Source organism: Tinamus guttatus, unplaced genomic scaffold (assembly GCF_059628265.1).
Source record: "Tinamus guttatus ecotype Peru unplaced genomic scaffold, ASM5962826v1 Tinamus_guttatus_pri_ptg000459l, whole genome shotgun sequence".
Taxonomy (NCBI): domain Eukaryota; kingdom Metazoa; phylum Chordata; class Aves; order Tinamiformes; family Tinamidae; genus Tinamus; species Tinamus guttatus.
This window is the reverse complement of record NW_028288993.1, coordinates 5,449,093-5,472,235: the sequence shown is the minus strand read 5'-3', so window position 1 is coordinate 5,472,235 and position 23,143 is coordinate 5,449,093. Positions and strand designations below refer to the sequence as shown.

The 23,143-nt window shown below is 42.8% G+C and overlaps 1 protein-coding gene across 2 annotated transcripts; it reads right to left on the bottom strand.

Moving 5' to 3' along the window:
• Positions 1-1,387: 1,387 nt before the first annotated feature.
• Positions 1,388-18,865, bottom strand: PATZ1 (POZ/BTB and AT hook containing zinc finger 1). Of its 2 annotated transcripts, XM_010228668.2 has the most exons (6): positions 17,576-18,865; positions 15,544-15,607; positions 12,830-12,901; positions 10,359-10,530; positions 4,802-4,939; positions 1,388-2,887 (listed from the first exon to the last, which is right to left on the bottom strand). In XM_010228668.2, exons 1-6 carry the CDS (start codon positions 18,850-18,852, stop codon positions 2,469-2,471), a joined length of 2,142 nt encoding a protein of 713 aa, XP_010226970.2. In that variant the 5' UTR covers positions 18,853-18,865; the 3' UTR covers positions 1,388-2,468. The 2 variants fall into 2 exon arrangements, with proteins under 2 accessions (XP_010226970.2, XP_088388517.1); XM_088532391.1 differs by lacking the exon at positions 12,830-12,901.
• Between the last annotated feature and the right edge of the window lie 4,278 nt (positions 18,866-23,143).

Sequence of the window (23,143 nt, the reverse complement as noted above, 5' to 3'; positions counted from 1 at the left end):
GACACTTTCCTGCTGGCATACTCCTGATATCTTAAACACAGTTATCAGTAAGTCAGCACAGCTGCAGTTGCCTTTGCCGAATCTGATGAGCTGTTCTGCTGACTGGAAACCTGCTCTATCTTGACTTGCTCCCACCAGATGCAAGTCTCAGCAGCTCACAGGATTGTCTGGTCATGGTCTAGATTAGTAAGGTATTTTAAAACGTTTGTTACCTTTCTGAAATGTTCTGTTTCTACTTGTCCACTAAGCTTATCAGTGCAGCAACTCCACGAAGCTTTGGTTTGAAGTTTTTTTTTTTCTTTTTTTAAGAGAGAGTCATACTTATTCCTGGGATTCTGGGGGAAGACGAATGGAGAAGAGCATGTCCTTCAGCCTCCTAAGCCAGATTAATAGCAAAATGTCAAGTTCACAGCAACATGCTCTCAATTTAGAAAGTGCTGGTGCTATAAAGAGAAAGCCATTGATTATTCATCCTTGGTTTAAAATACTCAAGAACAAGCACAAAAAAAAGAGTATCATATATATCCCCCAATGCCTTAATTAGGTTATGAGCTAGCTGTGGGGTTTGGATTAGGAACAACCAGGCAATGCAGAGTGCCACAACAGCAGCTTGTGGCAATATTTGCCTTTAATGGAGACACACATCCTGTAGAGGATGTAGGTCCCGGCTTGCAGTGGTCTATCCTGACCCAGCACTGTATTCATTGTTTCACAGAACACAAGTTCGGTGTGGGAATCAGGCTCTTCATTTGGGCCTTTCTAGCAATGTTCAGTAACACACAGGAGCTTACACTACCAAATCGCTGCTAGCTAACTAAAACTTGCAACGAGCTGGTGATACAGAGAAAACTGTTTATTTCAGATATAGGGAATTAAGGAATAAATTCAGTGAGCTGTCCTGTGTGACCTTGAGCATCAACAGCAGAACCATAATTATAACTCAGAGTATTCCTAACCTCTAACCCTGTGTTCAGTTATTACACAACATTCATACCTGGGTTTGGTACATAAACACTTTGACAAATTACATGGGAACAGGAAGGGACACTGTTTCTGCACAAGTGACATTTTCAGATGAAACAGAACCTCCAGCAGCCTAGAATCCAGCTTGTCTTATGTAATCAGTTCTTTTTCAGAGATCTGCTGCTTGCAGTTCCAATCTCTTACAGTAGACACCCTTCTTCTTTGCAAAAGAAAGGAGTCAGACTGGCTTTTGCAAACCTGACTAATGGCAGATCAGGAGAGTAGGACTGGAGCCCAAAAGTCCAGGGCACTGAGAGTACAGCACAGTCAAGAGAGGGAGTAACATCCTACTTACTGGTTCTTGTTTGCACACCCTTTAGACAGGTGGCTAAATTGCTCAAAAACCAGACAAAACGAGGGGATATAAAGTAACATACTAACTTCTTTAATAGAGTTCAATTTGATTAAACCAAAATCACTCTGTGAACCCCTGGGTTTATTCACACTAAACAAGTCAGTGGTACATAGAGTTTACCCAATAGCTCATCATGTTTATACTCTAGGTCCCCACATGAAAAACGAGCACCAGTCAAGCAGACTGCAATGGTATTTTTTTCTTCCTTACTTTTTTTTTGCATAAAACTATTTCTTTCATAGACTTAAAACAATCAACTAGCCAAGTTATTAATTATGATACATCTAAAAAAAAATTAATACTAACCCTAATGTGACTGCTGCTTTAAGAGTGCTCTGTATATCGCCTTAGACCGGCTTTTCAGTAGCAATTCACTACAACAGGTCCTAAAATAATAATAATAATAATAAGAGAATTAAAAACCTGACAGCAAGTTTAATGGTTAAAAGTAACAAAAACAACCTGTTCTGAATGGTGATTTTTCCTCAGCAGTTCAGTCCTGCTGTAGCACTCACAGCCTCACAAATGGCAGAAGGGGGTTCAAATTCTCTCACCTTCTTAAAATATTTCCATTTATAAAAGGACAACTGCATTGTAACCTGCTAGGTACCATGGGGCTTTTTTTAATGTTATATTCAGTCAATAATGGGTCTATTTTTAAAACTTACTGTGTTTTTCTGGGGTAAGTTAGGGAAGGTGGGGAATAGAGAGAGAACAAAAGCATAAACTGTAGCTCCCCAAGTGTCCAGGTCACTAGGCCTGTCTCTAATTCTCAGATGAGTGCTGGCAACTTTTGTTTATTCTAGAAGATCATGATGGAACACCGTCAGGCACCTCAGAAGCTCTACTCCATGTTTTAAATCATGTCTTCTATTCAAGGTCACAATCTTCTGTAATTCATCGTCTAAGAAGCCTTTTCTCCCTCTCATCAGTGAAGGTTTAAAGGTGGGGTGGGGCATGAGACAAAGAGGGAAGCTAAAATGAATAAAAAATTCTCAGCTATAGAACAAAATTTCATTATTTTCTCTTTCATTCACAGCATCTTATTATAGCCAGACTGCTGCTTTGCTCTGTTAAGGTCAAACTGATCTCATTTCCCCTCTGGCCCCATTGGTTGCTGGTCGACCTCTGGATCCACTAGGGATGATGCAAACGCTGACTGGACGATTTGAAACCCAAATGACTCCAGGAGAGACATGTTCTGTTGGGGTGAAAAGGGGGATCCTAGAGCAGGACCAAGGTCCCCCAATGGGCCACCAAGGGCCCTGACGTGAACCTTCTGTATATGTTTGTTCAGATAAGACTTTGATCTGAAAAAGCTGCCACATTCAGGGCAAGGGTACTTCTTCTCTCCCTCCGTCTCCATTTTGTTTTTGCTGACTGCCATGTCACAGGAGAAGGACCCGTTGGTGCTCTGCTTCTCAGGAGTCTTGAGGTCACTGGTGTCAGAGAGGTCTCCGTATGAATCAGAACTCTCAATCGGGTCCGAATGTGAACATTTCTGGCCTTCTATGAGAAAAAAAAAAAAAAAGAGAGAGAAATTTTTAGAACCTCACCAGCCCAAAACATTTAATTTAACCAGCATTCAAATAGGTGATGTCAGTCACCACCTGATTCATTACTGCCCATCATGAAAGAATTAAATACACTTAATATCACTATCCCACATGTTCTAAAGTCCTTGACCATATTTTTCTTTACAAACAATATGGCTACAGCACATCCAGATTTTTTAATCAAGGATTTATAATGACAGTGAGCACATCCATTATGTGTCTTAGGTTTATATGTTATTTCTTTTAATTCCCAAAGGTGTCAAAGCTTACACCTTAGACATTATAAAAACATAGACCTGATAGTGAGCTTTTAGTTACTGAAGTCACTTCCCACACTTCTGAAATACAGCTAATACTTTCAGGGAGTATCTAGAAACTTACAGCAGGCTACGACAAGGTGTGAAGAAACATGGAAATATTTTACTCATTAATAGCAAAGCAGTAGGGAGCTACTGCAATCTCAGAGGTGCAATTCCATTAATCTGGTGGGGCTCCTTTTTACAAGTTAAGTATAATGCTGTTAAGATGCAGACATCATAACCTAAAATTGTTCCATCCTTACACACTGGAGCATGAAGTAGGAGACGGTTTAAAGACACTATTTTAAGTCATTTGGATACATATCCTGGCAAAGCCATTGGTATGTTTGGAGTGTTCCCCATTCTTCTCTGACATTATGCCAAGAAAGTTTGTCCACACTTTTTGCTTAGCGCAGATGAATGAGCGTGGGAAACTCAGACATGCTCCCTAAACAAGTCTTTGAATACAAATAAGCAGGATCAACTGTTAACTCTGAAAGACCAAAGAAGCACTTGGCACAGTCCAAAAGACCAATTTGCTCTGGACTCGGCATTACGAACCAAACAGGATATGCATGAAATCCATATACAACTGAGCTGGAGTAAATCTCTTGTTAAATGAGCACACTACCCAGAACCAAAGGGCTTGTGTAGTAACTCTGTGCAGACTTTAACAGAATAAAAAACCAAAAACCATCACCACCAAAAAAACCAAAACCCACAACAAGTGGAACATCCTATTGGCATAACACAGAGCACAGACTTTATTTAATCCAGACTGCTGTTCTCCTAGGAAGAGTAGCCATAGTTTACTGGGACTAACAGGGTTTAAAAGAATTTTCTGCTGTTTCAGCTCTACTCTGCTGACAGCTCAGAATGAAGAAGCAAAAAACAAGCTACCTTATATAGAGTAACACAGAATTTTACATACTATTCTTACAAAAATAATCCTTACATTTGTTTTTGCAGGCAGGAATAGTAAATTAAAAACAAAGAAGTAGTAGCACTACTTTGATACCCTACCTCTCCTCCCCATCACCAGCATTAAAAAGTGGATGTTTAACTATAGACAGCTGTACAGTTCCTCATCAATCTGAGGAGGGATATTGCTTTCACCATTCAAGAATCTTTATGAACTGCAATCTGCGGCTTCCCCTTTCTTCACCACAAATCAGAAACACGGTTTGACGCAATGATCAAGAGTATTGGACTAAGTCACTGTCAAGGATCCGCACTCCCCAGGCAAAATTCAAGTACTGACTGCTCTAGGATGACTGTCCAGATTAACCAACATTGCCTTTTCCATTGCTAAAGTGAAAGAATCCGCCAAGAACTCAAGCACTCTCATCTGCCCTCCTCACTCCCCTGGACTTGTCAAACCTGGTGTCTAAGCATAGACATTACATCCTACGTACATGACCCTACGTGATTTCTCTGCACCTCCCTAAGCTGCTTCCTGGTATTTCTCTGTTGTTCCTCCCTCCCCCTTCCTTAGGCCCAGCCCAGCATCCCCCAACACAAAGTTGCTCTGCACAGAGCAGCAAGGTGCAGAGCAGCGAGTCTCTTGCCTTTGATGCCATAGGTCCTGACGCAGTGGAACGCTGCTCCCCCATTCGGGATGGACTCCTGGTGCCTGGAGACCTGGGGAAGGGGAACACCGTGGTGGGTTTTAACATGGACCTTTAAGTAGGAGGCAGAGGAGAAACCTAAACAAGATAAAAGGAGATGAGATCCTGCCACCAGCAAAGACACACATCTGCCTTCCCTGTTCTAATCTTTCTCTTGCTCCTACTCTCCATCACAAAATAGCCATTGTTCTAGCTTGATTTCTTGTTACCTATAACATGTTCAAGTAAAATCCTGAGACACAACCAAGCAATGAATCCAATGCATACCCTTCATTAGACTTCATTTCTTTTTTTTTCTTTTTTTTTTTTTGAAGCCATGATGAAAGAGTGACAGCCTCCCTAAGAAACAGATTCTACGTTGAAAAAAAACAATCAGGTCACATGAAATGTTCAGGAAGAGAAGGCAGAAGAGACATGACACAAAGGGCACCCACGTCTCTTCACCAGTCTGTGGGGTGTTCATTTGCCTTCACAAAAAATTCATCATATGACAAACTTTTAGAGGCAGCTTAAAATGATTTCTTTCAGGCTGTTAAGTTTTGTAGGAATGTCATTTAGTAACACCCCGTTTTAACACTTAGTGTGCTTACCCTCAGTTTTCTAGCACTTACAATGAATGACTCTTGGAAGGCAGAAAGTTAAAACTATTGATTCGTTTTTAAGATATATTTTTTTCTATAAAAATTTTCAAAAAATATTATTTCCCCTATTCTGTTCATACTACGTTTTAAAAACATTAGAGTGTCTGCAGTCAGCAAAACTCTGGAAAAAAATCTTTTTTTCATGATTAAATTTCAAAACATCTATTACCTCTGATTTGCAAACCCAAAACATGGAAATTAAGAACATATATTTCAAACCACAGATTTCAAAACACAACCATTTTTGACATTTGAGCATTTTTTAAAAATATTATTTTATACTTTTTTAAGTTTCACAACTACGACCTTTTCCTGTAATGCAATAAATCCTCTTGAGTATATTTGGAATGTTTTAAAGTCAGATTTTAAAAACTTTTACAAATAGTACTAGAAGCATTTGGACCATAGGCACAGAGAGGACAAAGTTCTGAAGAATTTCTACACAGGTAAGCCTACTGACAACACTCTTCATTTTAAAATTCCGAACAGAATATTACGGTATTTTCATGCTAGATTTCCCTTTAAGAACAGAGAACACGTTGCAAGTTCCACTGTCACAGACACAGAGCTTCAGGTTCCCTTTCTGCATAGAGAAAAATATGCAACTCAAAAACGTTTCTACTACTGTGAGCAAGATCTGTACACAAACTTGTAAGGTTTTTTAAACTAATACAGCATTTACAGCAGAGGCTCTTGCAAGACAACTTTAATAGCAATGCTTGCCATACTTCACTTTAAGAATAGATATACTACTGCAAAGAATAGATATATTACTGCAAAGACACTTTTACAGTGAAATGACTGCATTTAAATTTGGTTAGATGTAACAGTTTATTAGGAAGGCTGCAAAACCAGCACTGATGCACCATTCCAGGGTGGATTTTATGATAGCAGACATTACTTTCAGGCACTGAATTTAATAATGAATGTAGCATTACGCTAGATTTCTCTGTGCCAAACCTAGAGAACCTCCCTCTGCAAAGACTTCTCTTAGAACCCAAGGCCAGAGGGTCTTCAGAAGTTATTAGAAATTGCAGGATTTATTATGAATTGCATATACAGGACGTACGGAACAAGGCAGAACTCCCAACAACCTGCCAGGGGAGAAAAATGGTTGCTGAGAATAACAAAAAGGAACTGCTGTAGACTCCTGATTGAAGATAAAAGTAGAGAAAATAGATCCAACAAGAAAACCGCAACTAAAGAAACCAACAAAAGAAAACTCAAAAAAATAAAAGGGAGTCAAATCACTTAGGCTAAATCATCTGGGGAACTAAGATAAGCATATTCACACCTGAAATAATGCAAAATCTACCTTAAGACATAAAATGCCAGCAGAAAATATATTTCTCTATTTAGCAAAATTCACTAGTTAAAGAACTCAAATTTTACTGTTAGGGAGAAGGACATAATGTATCAGCCATACTTCCAACTATAAGATACTTCCCTTATTTCATACCAATGTCTAATAAGTACACATATGATAACATGAGTCTCTACATGTGGCAGCGCATCAAAATCTCACTGCCAGCCATAAGAGGACTACACACAACATTGAGTGCTTTCCTATACTACAAGTGACACAAGAAAAAAGAGTTTTGCAGAATCTCTGCAAAATGCTGTATTTTCTGACCTCTGCAATTCTATTTGCAAGCTACGTGGCTTTACGTAATGAAAATTGTGAGCAAAGTGTGTTGGCCTTGTTTTATGCACGTGATCGATGAACTTGGGAGTCATCGATTTTCATCAAAGCAGAAAGAGTGTCAGTTGCTTCACAGGAAATTGGTTAGAGAGAGGGTTTTTTTAAATACTATTTTTTTCTCACACACTAATGATGATTTATATTTATCAGGCCTTAATTAGGAATGCTTGCCCTAGGAAGAGGTGGAAGAGATTCCTAAACAGTAATCTTCTACTTGTTAAATACTTAAATACAAATTCAGGCTAAGGACAGGGTCCAGGAAAAGGATAAAGTTGTAGTATCTTTTTCATTTTTTAAATGAAGGAATGCATTTATTGCTTTATCCATACATATCTTACAATTTTGCAGAATAAATATTTCTTCAAACCACAGAAATATTAAAAACATGCGTAAGAAAGGAAATGGCCTGCTTCCTATAAATGAGATATACTTGCTGACCTCTTGGTCTTAGCATAGGAGGGCAGGATGGCTCTCCTCTAAATTAGTGGTCTTTCTCACTGGGCACAGATACAAATCTCGAGATACATTTTGTGAAAATTGTTTTCCTAACTGCAAAAATACAGAAAACTGATTACTTGGTATACTGCATGTTTTCTTTAAAAATATCTCTTCCTAGGGGGAAAAAAAGAAAAAAGCAAACAAAAACTACTGCACAGTATCTCTGACTGAGACTTGTTTGCTTACATATTTTTCTAAGCAGAAGCATCCTAAGTAAAACATAACCTGCAAAAACTATCAACTCACAGATGGTAATTTTTGGAGATTATATTGCCAATCTGAAATAAATAGGTAAATAGATAAAATTAGCAGCTGGGAAGAAACATTATATAGCAAACCACCGGCTATTGCTCTTAGTCAAGGTACCAATTTCCCTATATCCTAAATCCATTAAACCTTTAAGAGAGCAAGATACACTTTAGTGAATTCATAGAAAGCCCCTCTGATGGGATAAAGTTGTGGTTTCCAAGCCTGCATTTCCCATTCTGACTTCAGCAGTAGGATATGTTGAATATGTTCAGCTGTGTAAGAGACCTTTGCATCCATTTCAGACTTTTTTTTTCCTGTCAGCATTCAAACTTCTCCCTGTAGGAGTTTTCAGAAATATTTGCCTTCTTCCTTGACAACTATGCCCATCATCAAGTTCCAATTCAAAAATACACCAGCACATTAGCTGAGGGAAGAATAAAACACAATTTCGCTGCACAAGCACGATAACCATGGGACAGTCACAGCGGGGGGACTGCAGGGAGAATCATGTAGCTTCCGACTATCTCCATGCCTATCATAAAGGTTTTAATTCAATTTTTTTTCTAGCACGTTGCGTATCTCCATACTCCACAATTTAAAAGATATTTAGAGCATGAACATTACATCTCTATTTTAGAACACTGAATTATACATCCTGACACCATGGATCATAAAGCTGTAATCAGAACTGACAGGATATATTACTGAGTTCATAACACAGTTGAAAAATCCAGTTTGCAACTTTCCTTTCTGCTAAATATTAACAAAGGCTAAATCTTTAACAACAATTTAACAGATTAGTTATTGTTTTAAGTACTGACATGAACTGAAATTCACAGCAGCAAAGATTTTCACTGACAACATATAAGAAATACAGAAGCCCCTGAAAGAAGAAAGCAGGGGCTGTACTTAACTGTACAACAGGTTCCCTATCCTTCTACACATAAATACATTTAATTTACATTTCCATGGTACATTTCAGCCTGTAAAATGCGCATAATCTTTCCAAACATTTCATTGTTTGAATGCCAGATCTGTCTGCCATTCTGGCTGAATTTCTGAAGAGCTGCAGTGACATCCAGTGGTATTCAAGGTAAAACCCAGGCTTACAAACCCTGAAAACATGACAATTCTCCTCAAATAATGAGCTCATGTTCAGAATCATGTTCAACCAAAGGAAAGCAAAATAGGGCTCTGATCTTAGATAGGGTCTTCTGTCTTGTTACCACAAAAAGAATGGGGTTAAATTTAAGCAGACTTTCAGAAGATGGGCCAGGCTTCATTTTGTACCATCTACCTGGAGTTTCGGAATCTGCAGATTTTCAAGCCAGTTGTCATTTCCACAAGAACTGTAAATACCACTGTCAGGATGTAACAGATGGTTTAACTACTGGAAAATGTCTCCTTTACAATTTCATGCCTCACATTACTCATCATCTCCTAATCACCCAAAAGCTCCATTCCCGTACAGTCCTCACATAAATACGCAACACCTACACTCTCTCAAAAGCTTTTACCTCTCTGCAATTAGAAAAGGCAACATATGTTATCCAGAACTCATCAGGAAAAAAAAAAAAAAGGAATTAGATCCTAAAACACAACAGAAGCAATGTTCTCCTACAGTCATCAGGTACTCCAGTATGTCTGTGTGAGTCAACACATACTTTGAAGTTGTACATTCATAGTTCAAAAAAGTAAAGTTTTTTTTCTTCCTGAAATTTGTCCAGCTCACTTTACATCCCACAGTGCTTAAACCTACAAGTCTTTCTTCCATTTGAGAGTATCACAAACAGATGCAAAAGCTCCCAAAACTGTATTCATATAAATACAATAATGTTACTCATGCTCTTCTTTACAAGATTTGTTTTAGAAATGTAAAGTTAGTACAAAGCCATTTCTTGGATTAAGTAGGAGGAGCAGCTTGACTTTACTTCTGCATCAGGAGGTTAAGCAAGACTGGTAACATCACACAGCTCTTTCACCTACAGATTTCAACTCAGTGTGTATTTCAGAGTCTTCTTCCAAGCTCAATGCAGTTTTCAGTTCCAAACATGTATTGGAAGAAAGATGCATGGTGAATGGTGGCAAAGCAATATAAGGTGGTTGTTTTGTGGGGATCTTATAGTTTGGCATACAAAATTCTTCAATCTGTCCAAAGGTAATTTGCTTCACATTTAAACTGAGTTTATTCAGGTACTGTTGCTCATGTAAAATGGTCAGGCCTCTGACTTCACCAATTTCAAACTAAGTATTCAATAAGGAAAGAAAGACAGAATATCTACACACGTAAATGCGTAGATATGTACGTACACGTGTGCAACCTCCTCCTGCTGCAGACAGGATCACGCAGCCGCACAGCTGCCCTCAACAGTTGCCCCATCCCACTAAAATAAAGACGTCTCATTACCTCTGTTACAGATAGTGCAGAAATTGCTTGGTCCTTCACTATGTTTCTTCAAATGATCTGCCATATATGCTGCCCGCAAGTACTTCCCACACACCTGGCAGGGAACTTTGTCTTCATGACATGCTAGGTGTGAGCGCAGTCGGTCACGAGTGGCAAAGGAAGCATTGCAAGTCTGCGGGTACAATGAGAATCATGTGACTTATCAACTCTGCTAAAAACATTGATATTGCTGAATCTATTTAATATTGTTAAGAGTAAGTATCTCAGTCCCTGTGCAATTAAACAAATTACATGATGCATGAGCCATTTCTCCCCAAACAAAAAAATGAGATCACCAACACACTACACAAGATGTGATGTTACTACTTTAAAAGAATTTAGCAAGAAAACAGTTCTAATATACTACAGTCTGTAAAATTTAAAACCAAACAAATTTGTAAAGCCTTAGAGCTCCTCACTGAGGATTCAGATATTAAAACTTTAAGTAATATTTAATAACAGAAACAGCACAAACCACACTGGTTACTGCCAATTATGCCATTTCACTGAGACATGACAATCACTTCAAACAGCTCAAAATGACCTCTCTGTCACCTTCCTAAATTTTACTGTTTGATTTGATCAGTCTGGCCTCATTGCCCTGGACCTCCCCTTTGGACTATCACAACACATATATGAAGCATCAGAGAATTGGCTGGGATGAGAAGATGACAAAAGACTACAAAAGAGCCATCCTGGTATCCACAGTGACAGGGCAGACAAAAGTTAAGTGCAGAAGTGAAGTCTCAGAAGGGTGCAGATATCAAAATAACTGCATGACACTGTAGCCCGTTTATAACTCACCCTGATCAAGGTATCGCATTCCATTTACTACATGAAACAAGTTTGATTCGGCATAAGATAATACTGGTTCTACTTGCCCACTCCCCAGAGGAAAGTCGGATGATAGACAAGGGAGGGTTCCTTCCCGTTATTATAATCATTGGCAGGTACACAGAGCATGTATATGGCCAAAACTGGCCTGCCAATTCTGAAAGGCTTGCCATATATTTCATGTGTGCATAAAAGCAATAAACCACAGTCTGAAACCCTCACAAGTGCAGAATTAAAACAAAAGCGACATACATTAGAATGACCACAGCAAGTGGGCAACAGTGACATTCAAGAGTCTACAGCATCTGCTTTAGACTTAGACAGAAAAATGCAGTTCAATATGTGTAACCCAGTCCCCTTAGAGATAATATGGGAATATTAACTGACAGGGAACTGGATATATTCTATCTTTTTAAGGATTAGTGAGTAATTAAACAAGACACTTGCTTCACTATAGAATAGGTTTGTAAAGCAACAACTACTAAAATTCAAGATGGTAAATTAGAATCAACTGACAATACAGAATAGAATAACCCATGTGATTTTATGATTTATAGCAAAGGCAACCAGAAAGTGTCTATTGATTTCAACAGGCCGTAGACTCTACTTGTTCAATTCTAGGAGATGCTGAAGTACAGTAAGCTCCCACAGAACTGCGGATACTCTGCAGCAGGCAGAAGACTTAGCACCTTACAGGATCAGGACTTAATATACTTAAAGACAACAGTATGATAACCTGGATTTCTGTGGTACACAGAGTGGAACTAAGCTCACCAGGCAAACATCTGGGAATCACTAGAGGTGAAGAAGCAAACCCTTGAATGTAAAAGATTTCTCTTCAGTTCAAATGTCAGGACACAGCACTGAGCAAAACAGGTACAGCTTTCATTTACTAGAACGTTTTTAGAAGTAAACACTCATGTAAGCCATGATTCCAGGACTGATACTAGTCAACCTGCTGAGTATCAGCTAGAGGTGCATTATTAGACAACCAAGGATGACAGCCAAAAGGTCCATTAATTTTAACTCTAATACTGAGCCACAGTAAGTGTCCATAAAAAAAAGCATTGGAAGGGCATCAGTTTATGAAGCAGACCAGAGACAAACCACATAAATACAGGGATACCAGAAGTAAAAACAGATCTGTCCCATATTGAACTGAACAAGTGGAAAGCTTGGGGAGAGGCAATACAATAATTTCTGTGCTTGATTTCTCAGTCTTCTGCTAAGTTTGGTAAAGTTTCTTTGGATAATCTATATAGTTTAATATAACTGCAAAGAAGCTTAAATAAAGTCCAGTGGAGAAAGCAAGAACCAGTTTAGCTGAATCATAAAAATGGGAGACAGGACTAGGTTTAAAGAAAACCCCAAAGTTAATATTCAAATAGTTAATATTTGTAAAAGGTATAGAGCAAAAAAAAGTAAAAAGTTTTATTTTATAAAAGATATAAGTGCTAAATAAGTGCTAAGTATTTACCATTAATTGTTAATAATAGAAGGAAATTCCAGTGCTTTCCTATCAAACATTGCACAGGTATATAAATAGATAAAAAGAATATATATAGTTTTTCTTTAAAAAAACATTGTTTAAGAAATACCTCTTGAAGTTTCAACTTTTCTATGGTTGTGGATGTCTCTGAGCTTATTCCATGGTGGCTGCCATTTTCCTGCTAATAGGCAGGAAGTAAGAGAAATTAGGACAGGAAGAAACTCAATCTGCATTGAAATCAATGGGAAAAGCACTGGACTTTGGATGCCAATTTCAGGTTGATTTAAATAGTTTATATATATATATATATTATTTTTCAAAAGTATTTTTTTAATTTAACCTGCATCTATCTTTTTTTTTTAATGGAAATTGCCAGGTGAACCACCTGGCTCTTGTCACTGAAAAAGAATTAATTTCCTTTTTCTCCCATTTCCCTTTTCCATCCGCAGGCTTTCATATCACCGCTTCCTCCCAAACTGCGGACTAACATTCATCTCATTCACACTCTGAAGCCAGAACCCAGCCTCACCCCTTCCCAAGGCAAGTCAACAAGCTCAACTATTCCCTTGTAGCCACCAAGCTGACTTACCCCTTCTCCTACATCAAAAACTCAGCTGTCAAAGTTAAAATAAAAACTCAAATCACTAGCAATCTGAGAGAGAAACATCCAGAGTTCCACTTGGCGTCTTGTCTGGGCACCAAAGCAGCTTCTGGGATCCGATTTCTCAGGTGCCTCGGCTCTGCTGGAGGCCTTCCTTTCCCATTCTGAGTGTGGTTTATGAGTAGCGAAAAAGATGGAATCGGATCTTTGTCTGGCACCTGATGCTGAATCTTAGACTAGTTCTTTAAAAGTTTTGTCATGTCCGGCTTTTATTTTAGGGGGATGAGCGCAGGTTGACACACGGAGCACTGCAAACTGTAGCTGTTACAGGGATGTTGAACTGAAAATTATCCTGCTTCTCACAGTTTCCTTTTATCTGTCCTGGAGTTGTGCCAGTAACATACCAGTTTTGTTCTGAAAATTGAAAATGTACTATGATGCTCCATCAGCAAAATGTTAATTATACTTTGGTTTGCAAAGATACATGAAGGACTCAAGTAAACAGTGGACATTGTTTAAATCATTGCATAGTGCCACTTCCAAGAAAGGCACTGGGACAGAGAATTCTGGAAAGCTTTTCTTTTTACCAAAGGAGTCCTTCTCTTTGGCAGTAACTGACAATAACTGGAATTTTCAACACAAATTCAGCTGATTCAAATGGATGCTCAATGTTGCTCTGTTTATTCTCACAAGGATCTAAAATTCCAAATGAAGTCAACGGAAAAACATAATAGAAACACGCCAACATTAAGCTAGTGGCCAAAATGTTCAGGAACTAAAGTGTTACCAGATATAAGATAATCAAAAGGAGAATGTTATCAATTTACACATCAGCTTTCAGATTTGAAAGTTTTCAATGTGAAAGCATCCTTTTTGTGGCGTGTACCATATATATATGAGAACTGTGCATATTTAAGAAGATTTTGTAAACGTGACAGGACATTGTCAAAGAGTTTTTGCAAAGACACGCAGCAGGTCTTTAACAGACTTTCAACGCCCTGTTTGATTTGAATGAAGAGTTAACCTTGCAAGGTTGGGCAATGAAAATGACGAGCAAATCAAGCCAAGAGGTAACTTCAACTCTGCCTTCACACTTATAACCTACAGACTATAGCTCTATAATGAAATGAATGGTGCCTATAATATTATGACACACTGAGCAACAAAACAAAGCCCAGAAGGGTGTTCTCAGAATACTATCACAAAATACGTGCATGCAAGGAAATAGCGTTGAGTTTGGCTGTAAAATTTCCGTTTTTCCTGACATTTTAGTTTTGAGTGTATCCTCTAATTCATGCTTACAAAGTACATGCATTTAAAGTTCTTAGAACAATTAAAAACATATCTAGAGCAGGTATCAGCTGACGAAGGAGAATTTGGGGTCCTATATTCATTTTTGCACCTGCATACAAACACATGCTTACAGGCAAAATTCTTCAAAATCTTTAGTCATCTGCAGTTCATCTACTTGTTATTCCCAAATTGGAAGATAGTTGCTGTGAGTGGAATTCTTCAATGTAAATAAATTTATAGCATTCAATTTCTTAGGAAGCTCAAACCAACTAAGACTCCAGGTCAGTAAAGCTGATGCATAAATGTGAAGGCTCAATGGTCTAGTTTTCAAAGTTGTTGAGTGAGGTTCCACAAATCTTCTTGAGGACAACAGAAACCTTTAGGCAACTCAATATGTATAAAAACTATATTCATTACTTAAAGCTGTAAAAACAAGCTTCCAATTTTGCTCAGTGCAATGAAGGCTATGTGATAAAAAAGAGCATCTTGGCACGTGATGATTGTAAGTTTTATTTGAAATTACTCTAAAAAAAAAAAAAAAGTCAGCATTGGAGCGTCCCGCTGGTTACCACTGCAAATCCAAAGGAAAAAAGGTATATCATTTGTGACAATGACTCAAAGCCCAGGGTTGAATTGGCTGGGTATGAGATCCAGGGAGGAGACTGGGACAGAGCAGCAGGAAAGAACATCTGGCAGAACGGGTGGGAGGCAGAAGGACCAAGGCATCAGATGACACAGGAGGCAGGAGTAGCAGGGGAGGGATGTAAGCAACTGTCATTGTTGAACACTATTATTTACAAACATTTATCCCATTTCACACATTCATTTTTTTAATTGTTACTTGGCAATTCCCTTCACACTTATAAATCCAATGCCTTAAAAAAAAAAAAAAAAAAAAAAACCACACTAACCACCCCCCCAACTCCTACCTGACACTTGTGAGGTCTCTCTGAGGTATGCACCTGTTTGATGTGTCCATTCAAGTGGTCTGGCCTTAAAAAAAGTACACATATACACACTTAAAACAAATATTAAAATTAGAATGTAATATTTCAACCAAAAAAAAGAAGTTCCCTGCAGCGGAGACATTAAAATTCAGCAATAAATTTAAACTTATCAAGAACCACATCACCAACAAAGATCCACGCTGATAAGAACTCTTAGACCATTTTCACAATCAGCAAAGCCCACTTCGATGAAGAGATGTCTAAATAGCTGCAGATTTTCCTAGTGAGAGTTTCTCCTAGCAGCAAGAAAGCTTTTCATTGTATGAGGCCAAAACTGCTTGGAAACAAGTTCCCCAGCCCTCCTCCCCTAGCCTTCCAGCTGCGCCAATGAGAGGACGCGGCGGACGGCCTGCACACAGAAAAGACACTGAACTTTGCAGTCTGGCTGCTAAACCTGATGCTCCAGCAAGGGGGCTGGAGCGGGGCAACCAGAAGGACTGGTTGGGGGTCCTTTGAGGTACTTCAGACCTAGCAGCCTCCCTGCTTCTGAATGAAGGAGAGCCTCTGCAAATCAGATCGCACGCTTCCAACTTTTCTTTTTAGTCATTTCCGGGCAGACCACCTATGTCTGAGCACTGAAACTCAAGAAAGATTCGCTACTTCAGTTTTACAAAGATGCGTAGACATTTCTGTTGTTTACTTTCGTAGCACCGCTTGTGCCTGCTCGTGGTAACTCATTGAGAAAAAGGAGAACTCAACACCTTTCACTTTCCCTTATTCATAGAAATCTTTCATACAGCAACAGCAGAAATCTTTGTGCATGACTAAAAATGACAAAAACTGGCAGATGATCTTAGATACGCTTTAATAAGAAAAACATTTTTACTTCTAGGACTTTTACTTTCTAGGTAAAATTTCGAGTCTATGATGACCTTCCACCTCCAGATCTTCAGTTCTTAAAAAGAAAAAAAAAAAAGAAAAAGAAAAAAAAAAGGCCTCCCAAATATTGCTGATTGAAAAAAAAAAGTGTTAATGTTTGCAGCAGTAACAAAAAGTCCCTCTATCAAAAACAGAAATAGTAGATGCACATCTGTGAGGATTACATAGCTGGGTTAATTCTAACTCCTAGTAGACTTTTGATTCATATTTCCAATCTTGATTCTTTCCCGCCTGCTAGAGCAAATGAACTGCTGCTACAGAAGTAGCGTGGAGCGTATGTATTCCCCTCAGCCCCGACTACTTCTCATCTTAAAGCGAGCATCAAATTTCCCCAGAAAGTTTCAAACTCATTAATTCAGACTGTAAGATACCACTAAAACAGCTCTACTTATTTAAGGAACAACCCAGAACAAAAAAGCGGCAACAAAAAATCAGTAACATTAAATGCACATATCCTGTGTATGTTGCTGTGTAGAAGCAAGATGCCCTTCAGAAGAATGTAAACGCAAAGGACACAAAGACCATGTGTTAAAAGATATCTGATGACGCAACTTTTAAAATCTCACCTCTTATTTCACATTTGAGTGATTAAAACATTACGAACCAAAAGAAATGAAGTAAAAGAAAATGTAAAATAGATACAAGAAAAAGTGATCTTGAGATGCGTTAATATTTTGCACTTCGACAGTACCTTCGAACTACTTAGAAATCCAAAGTCTCAAGACGCTCAGGTGAGGTAGATAATTACCTCAATACCCATTTCACAGAAGAGTTTTGAGGGAATGACTAACTGGTTTGCCCAAGGCCACGCATACAGCAACACGGGGACAGAGCTGGAAACGGCATGCAGAGCTAACCAACTCCCAGTTCTACATCTTAATTACTTTTAAATCCTTTCAAGAGGCTGCAGAATAACCTCCCAATGGAAATGATGAAAGCCGCCTTTCTTCAGATGCTTTAAATTGCAGCGGTTAAACTATTCTAAGTACAGACTATTTCCACTTCCCAAAGGATCTGACAGGAAACATCTTTGCTGGCCCTTGCTGGCATCTATGACTTTTGAGTTCCTTCTTACCTGGAGAAGCCTTTTCCACAGCTCTGGCAGATATAGGGTTTTCCCACAGAGCCATCATGGGATCGAACGTGATAGGACATCCTGTCTTTCCGCTTGAACCGTAACCCACACACAGGACAAGAGTACGGCTTCTCGCCAGAGTGCGACAGCTTGTGCCGATTCAGGTGGTACACGTCCCGAAAAATCTTGCCACAGATCTCACATGCCACCTGTTTCCTTGTCCTGCTTCTTTTTCGGGGTGCATCAGGGTCATCCTGACCAGGGACACCGTTTTCACCCAGTCTTGTGGGCGGGATGTCTATGTAGCCCAGCTGCAAGCTTGTCACCCCGTGTTGAGCCTCGTGCTGACGAAGACGATTAGCATCCGTAAACACTTTCCCACAGAGGCCGCAAGGCAGGATACCCGCCTCTCGCAGGCCCCCCGGGGTACCAAACATCATGGAGTCCAAGAGATTGGCCTTACGAGGACGTCCTCTGCCCCTCTTGGTGCTTAAAGCGGGGGTGTTGGCAGCGACGTTCTGGAAGGGCGAGGCCAACAGCGGTGGGGACAGGGGTCCTGCCACCATGGGCAAGCGGTCCACGCCCTGCAGAACGGGCAGGGAGGACTGCGCGGCGGAGAGCGCAGCCCGCGTGGCCTCGTCTTCAGGCATGCCGGCGATGCCATTGCCGTTAGGCGCCAAGCCGGCGCCGTTGGTCATGTCAAGCGGGAAGCCGAGATCGGTGGCGCCTGGGCGGAAGAGCATGATGTCCGGGCGCGTGGGAGGCACGAGGATCTGCACATTGGACTGCTTGATGACCTCCTGGCAGATGTCGATCACGGAGCGCATGAGCAGGAACTTGGCCGCCGTCATGAGCTCGGGGAAGCTCTCCAGCCGCACCACGATGCGCGATGTGTAGGCGAAGTCCAGGATGTCGCCGAACACCTTGGAGCTAATGGTGTGCATCTCCAGCTCCCGCCCGCCACCACCGGTGCTGGTGGCTGCCGCCCCGCCGGCCGCCGCTCCCTCCGCCGTGCCGGCCTCCGCGCCGCCGCCAGCGGCCCCATCGCCCAGCTGCGCGCTGAACACCGACTCAAAGTACTCGCTGCAGGCGGCCAGCACGGCGCGGTGTGCCGGGAAGCTCTCGTCGCCCACGCGCAGCAGCACGTCGCAGAAGCGGCCGCCGTTCTTGCGCTGCTGGTTGAGGCTGTGCAGCATGTCGGCGCTGTGCCGGCTCACCTGGTACGTGTAGCAGCCGGCCGAGGGGCCGCAGGCGGCGGCCTCGCTCACCCGCTCCATGGGGCCGCGCCGCGGCGCCGGCGCCCGCAGGGGGCGCGCGCTCTCCGCCCGCGCGGCGCCGCCTCCTGCTCCCCGCCCCTGCGCGGGCCCGACGGCGGCGGCGCGCGCCGCGCTCCCCGCACAGCGCGAGGGGATGGCGGGGGGGGGCGAGACAAAAGGCTCGGGCGGCGGAGGGGCGCGCGCCGCGCGGGGCCGCCGGCGCCGCCCGGGCCCGGCCGCCACGAGGCGCTGCGGCCGCGGCGGCCGCGGCGGGAAGGGGCGGGCGCGGCGGGGCCGGCGCGCAGGGGGGCTCCGGCGGCTGCGGGCTGCCGGCTCCGTCCGTCCCTGTGTGTTTGGAGCGGAGGAAAGATGGCAGCGGCTGCACTTCCTCTTGCACTTTCACCCCTGGGGGGAGGAGAAGGAGGGGGCGATACCACCCCCCCTACGAAAATCCAGCGGGGGCCCCCCGGCCGCTGCTCCCCCACCAGGCGCCGCCGCCGCCGCCGCCGGCTCCGCTCCACGCCCCGCCCGCGCCGCCGCCGCTGCCGCCGCCGCCAACTTTCCGCTGCTCTCCGGCGCCGGCGCCCCCCACCCTATTCATAGAGACCCCCCCTCCGGCCGCGCGGCTCCCCCCGGCCCCCCCGCTTCCTGCCCCCCTCCCTCGCCGCATCCGCCAATGCAAGCGCAGCGCGAGCCAGCGGGCCGGCCCCCACCCCGCCCGCCCGCGGGGGCTGGGGGCTGCGCCCCCCCCTCCCCGCGCCGCTCCGCCAATGCCGAGGCGGCAGCGCGGCCCCCGCCCGCGGCGCGCGGGGGCGGCGGGGCCGCGCTCGCCCCCTCCCCCGAATATCCGGGCTGCGGCTCCCCCCCTCCTCCTCCCCCCTCCCGCCGCGGAGAGGAGGGGCCGGCGGAGAGGCGGCGGGGGGGGGGGGGGCTGCGGCCGCCCCCCTCCCCAGCCCGCGGCCGCCCAATGCAGAGGCGCGGGGGCCGCCGCGGCTCCCCGGGGGCTGCGGGCCCCCCTCCCCGCGGGGCGCAGAGCCTGCAGCGCCAACCCCCCCTCCCCGGCGACGGAGCGGGGCCGGGGGCTGCGGGCGGCGCGGGCGGCCGCCGCCTCCATGTTGGGGCCGCGCCGCCTCCCCCGAGCCCCCGCGGCCTCCGCAGGCCCCGCGGGAGCCGCTCGGCGCGGCGGGGGCTGCAGCCGCCCCGCGTGCTCGGCGGGAAGGGCCGCTCCTGCCGCGGCACCCCGGCGCTGCCCGGGCACGAGCTGCTCTCGGACTCGGAGAACAACTTTTGTTTACTTTTGCAGGAATATTCTGCACGTGCATGCTCCGAGGAAGTGAGTTCTTGGTTTTGTTAAAATAACGCTCTTAAAAGAGAGAAAAAAAAGTTACAGATTTAAAGTCCACTTTTGCATCTGTGAAACTGAGCCTAAGTAACAATCTCTGCATGACCTCTTCACGCTCCCATATCGTCACTTAGACTATCCTGCACAAAACCCTCTGCTTGGTACACGCAAGGACATCTCAAACTACAGAGCTCCCCAAGAGCTCAGCCCCAGCACACGAATTAAAGAGCATTAAAGAGCGTGGAGCCAAAGCAGCGCTCCAGGTACCGATGCGCAAAGGAGCATGCGGAGCCCCCAGCTTCCGAACGCAGCAGTACCTTAACGCTTAAGGCCACACGGTGCCTGCAGTGTGTGCGCTGCTTTCTCTTGCTTGGGACGGGAGCTGTTTGTCTACACTGCAGGCACAGCGTTACCAGTAGTTTTCTATTGCTGCGTTACGCATGCACACACTGGGTACACACACACAGATTTGGGAAGCTGTTTGAGTGGTAGTAACACTGACAAACCTGGCTCTCATGCACCATGTTACACGGATAAGCCTGTGCTTGCATCCTGCAGTTCTCTTTCTGTGTCACAGGAACATGAGTTGTGCTTGTTACAGTGAAGAAAATGATTCTATTTAAACACATTAGCCAGGCTGCACACACACTTAGAGCACAGAAAGAATCTGGAATTGGCTTATCTTTTCTAGCGGCTTTAGGCAGTTGCACGCCTTTTTCCCCAGTGGTTCCCCGGGCTTATTAACTTGCTTTCTTTTAGTCCCCAGTCTCCTGACATGGTTCCTGCTTCCTATTTCAGTTCCCTCCTCGCCTGTTCTTTGTCTGTGCTCTAGGCAGGAGGAGCGGGGGGCGGGGGGGCTCCTGCCGCTGGCCCTGCACTTTCCTCACAACTTTCTCCAGTTGCCATGGAATGTTCTGGTTTCAGCTTCCAGCTCCCCCATTTAAAAAGCACCATCCAACATGCTCTGCCTGCTTCCCTCAGGTAAATCTCCGCATCCACCCAGCGCGTGGCAGCTCCTTGGCAAGCCACCCTTCCAGGCTTCCCATAAGAACACCCGATTAACGTGCTGTGAGCTAATACACTGAATTAAGTTAGCGGAGGCTTGTTAAGGATGACCACGAGTGCACTGCGCTCCCAGGGAAATCACAAGGAGACCAACACAGCCCTTTGCCTTAGCTCTTCAAGAACCTGACGGTGCCAAGACTATTCTGTTCAGAAAAAGATCTGGAATCTCTCATTATAATTCTTCCACTCCTATTGTAATGGTCTTCTCCACCTTTATGCCATTACCAACTGTTACAGAACCTTTGAAGAATCACTTGCTATAACATTTTCTGGTTCCAAACTTATTCTAACTCAGAATATGTGTCTATCAAATTAGTCATTTAATTAGGGTTAGATACAATGTATTCAAATGTATTCCATTTACAAATAAGAACACAATTTGAGCAGTATCAAGACAAAATTTGGGTCACCCATAGAAACAGGCTTGGAAAATGAGCTCTCTCAATTTACTGTGGTAACTAGTATCATTTCCTTATACTTCACTATGTTAGTATACCAGCATTATTACTTTTTAATTTATCATCAAACTAGCTAGTTACTATTTTGAAGACAAAGTCACAGATGATGCAAAATACAGCTTTAAATTAGCATAAAAGAATGATGAATTCAGTATATGAAACTTATCCCCCTTTTCAGATGATTCCTGCTCTATTTTCTTTGCCTTCTTCGGCAGTTGGATCTGCTGAACTTTTTAACGCATCTCTGTTTTTAGTAAAGGCTTTCTCCTCAGCCACTTTATTCAGCTTCTCTCTATTTCCTGTCTCACTCCTGCTCATGGGAATTCGTGATCTGTCCCCAAATGTTTTGCAGCTGTCTGGTCCTTGTTGAAGCATTTTTTTTTTGGTATTTCAATAGTATTAAAAAATCCTCTTTTGCTCTGAACATGTGTGTACCATTTGGGATTGTATTTACTATACATTTCTCACGTCACTGCAGACCAGTTGCTACTGGCCTTACTCAGAACTGCAGACCTTAGAATAAATTGGTCCACAAATACTAAAATTCCAGTGAAAGCACAGGGAAAAAAAATGACAGCTACTTGCTGAAGCTGGAAGTCTACCATGACTCAATTTTAACAACCTGTCTATCATTGAAGTTATGCAAATATATTTGAGTCATATGTATTTGTTGAACATTCTCGGCTCATGTTTCTGTGTAGGTCTTGAGGATACCAAACTGTTTTCAAAACAGTCTCCAATATTCTTTAAGGTTAGTTAGTCACTGTTTCACATAGCTTATTATGCTGCAGAGACTCTTCTACCCAGTACTTATGCCAGCTAATAGTCACGTGGACCATATCCTTTGTTTCACATAAATATATAACATTGGGCATTTTATGGCATACCTACAATTTCAGGGAGTAGATGTTTTTTTTTTTTCTGATCTTTCACTGGAATTTTAATTAACTGCTACTGCTCTAACAAGCAATTAATTCAGCATTCATTACTTGTTAGGTTGATTATTACTTAGTTTTTAAAACTCAATTTTTTTTTACTGGGAATTATCCCATGAGAATGCTAACTTGAACTGGCAGCATTCTCAGATTTGGAGGCAGCACAGTCTGCTCTGTCATACAGAAATGGGTTAGTAATTCGTCAGCTTCCTCCTTTAGTAGCAGACAAACACCTGCCCGTTTAAAAATACCTGGTATTCTCACAAAAACTACAGCCACTGCTTAAAGGGAGATATATGGTTCTATGAAAAGTATGTAATGAAAGTTATTTTAAAAAGAGACGACTGAACTGTTCACTTTGCTTCATTTTGATCAATTCCCTCATTGCCCTCACGTGCCATTGAGTCCATCTCTTGTATAGCAGGCCACGATAAAAAAAATATCTGGGAAGTTGATGCTAAACTACAGACCTCTTGTTCTTAAACTAATTTAACATGGTCTTAGAAGTCAAT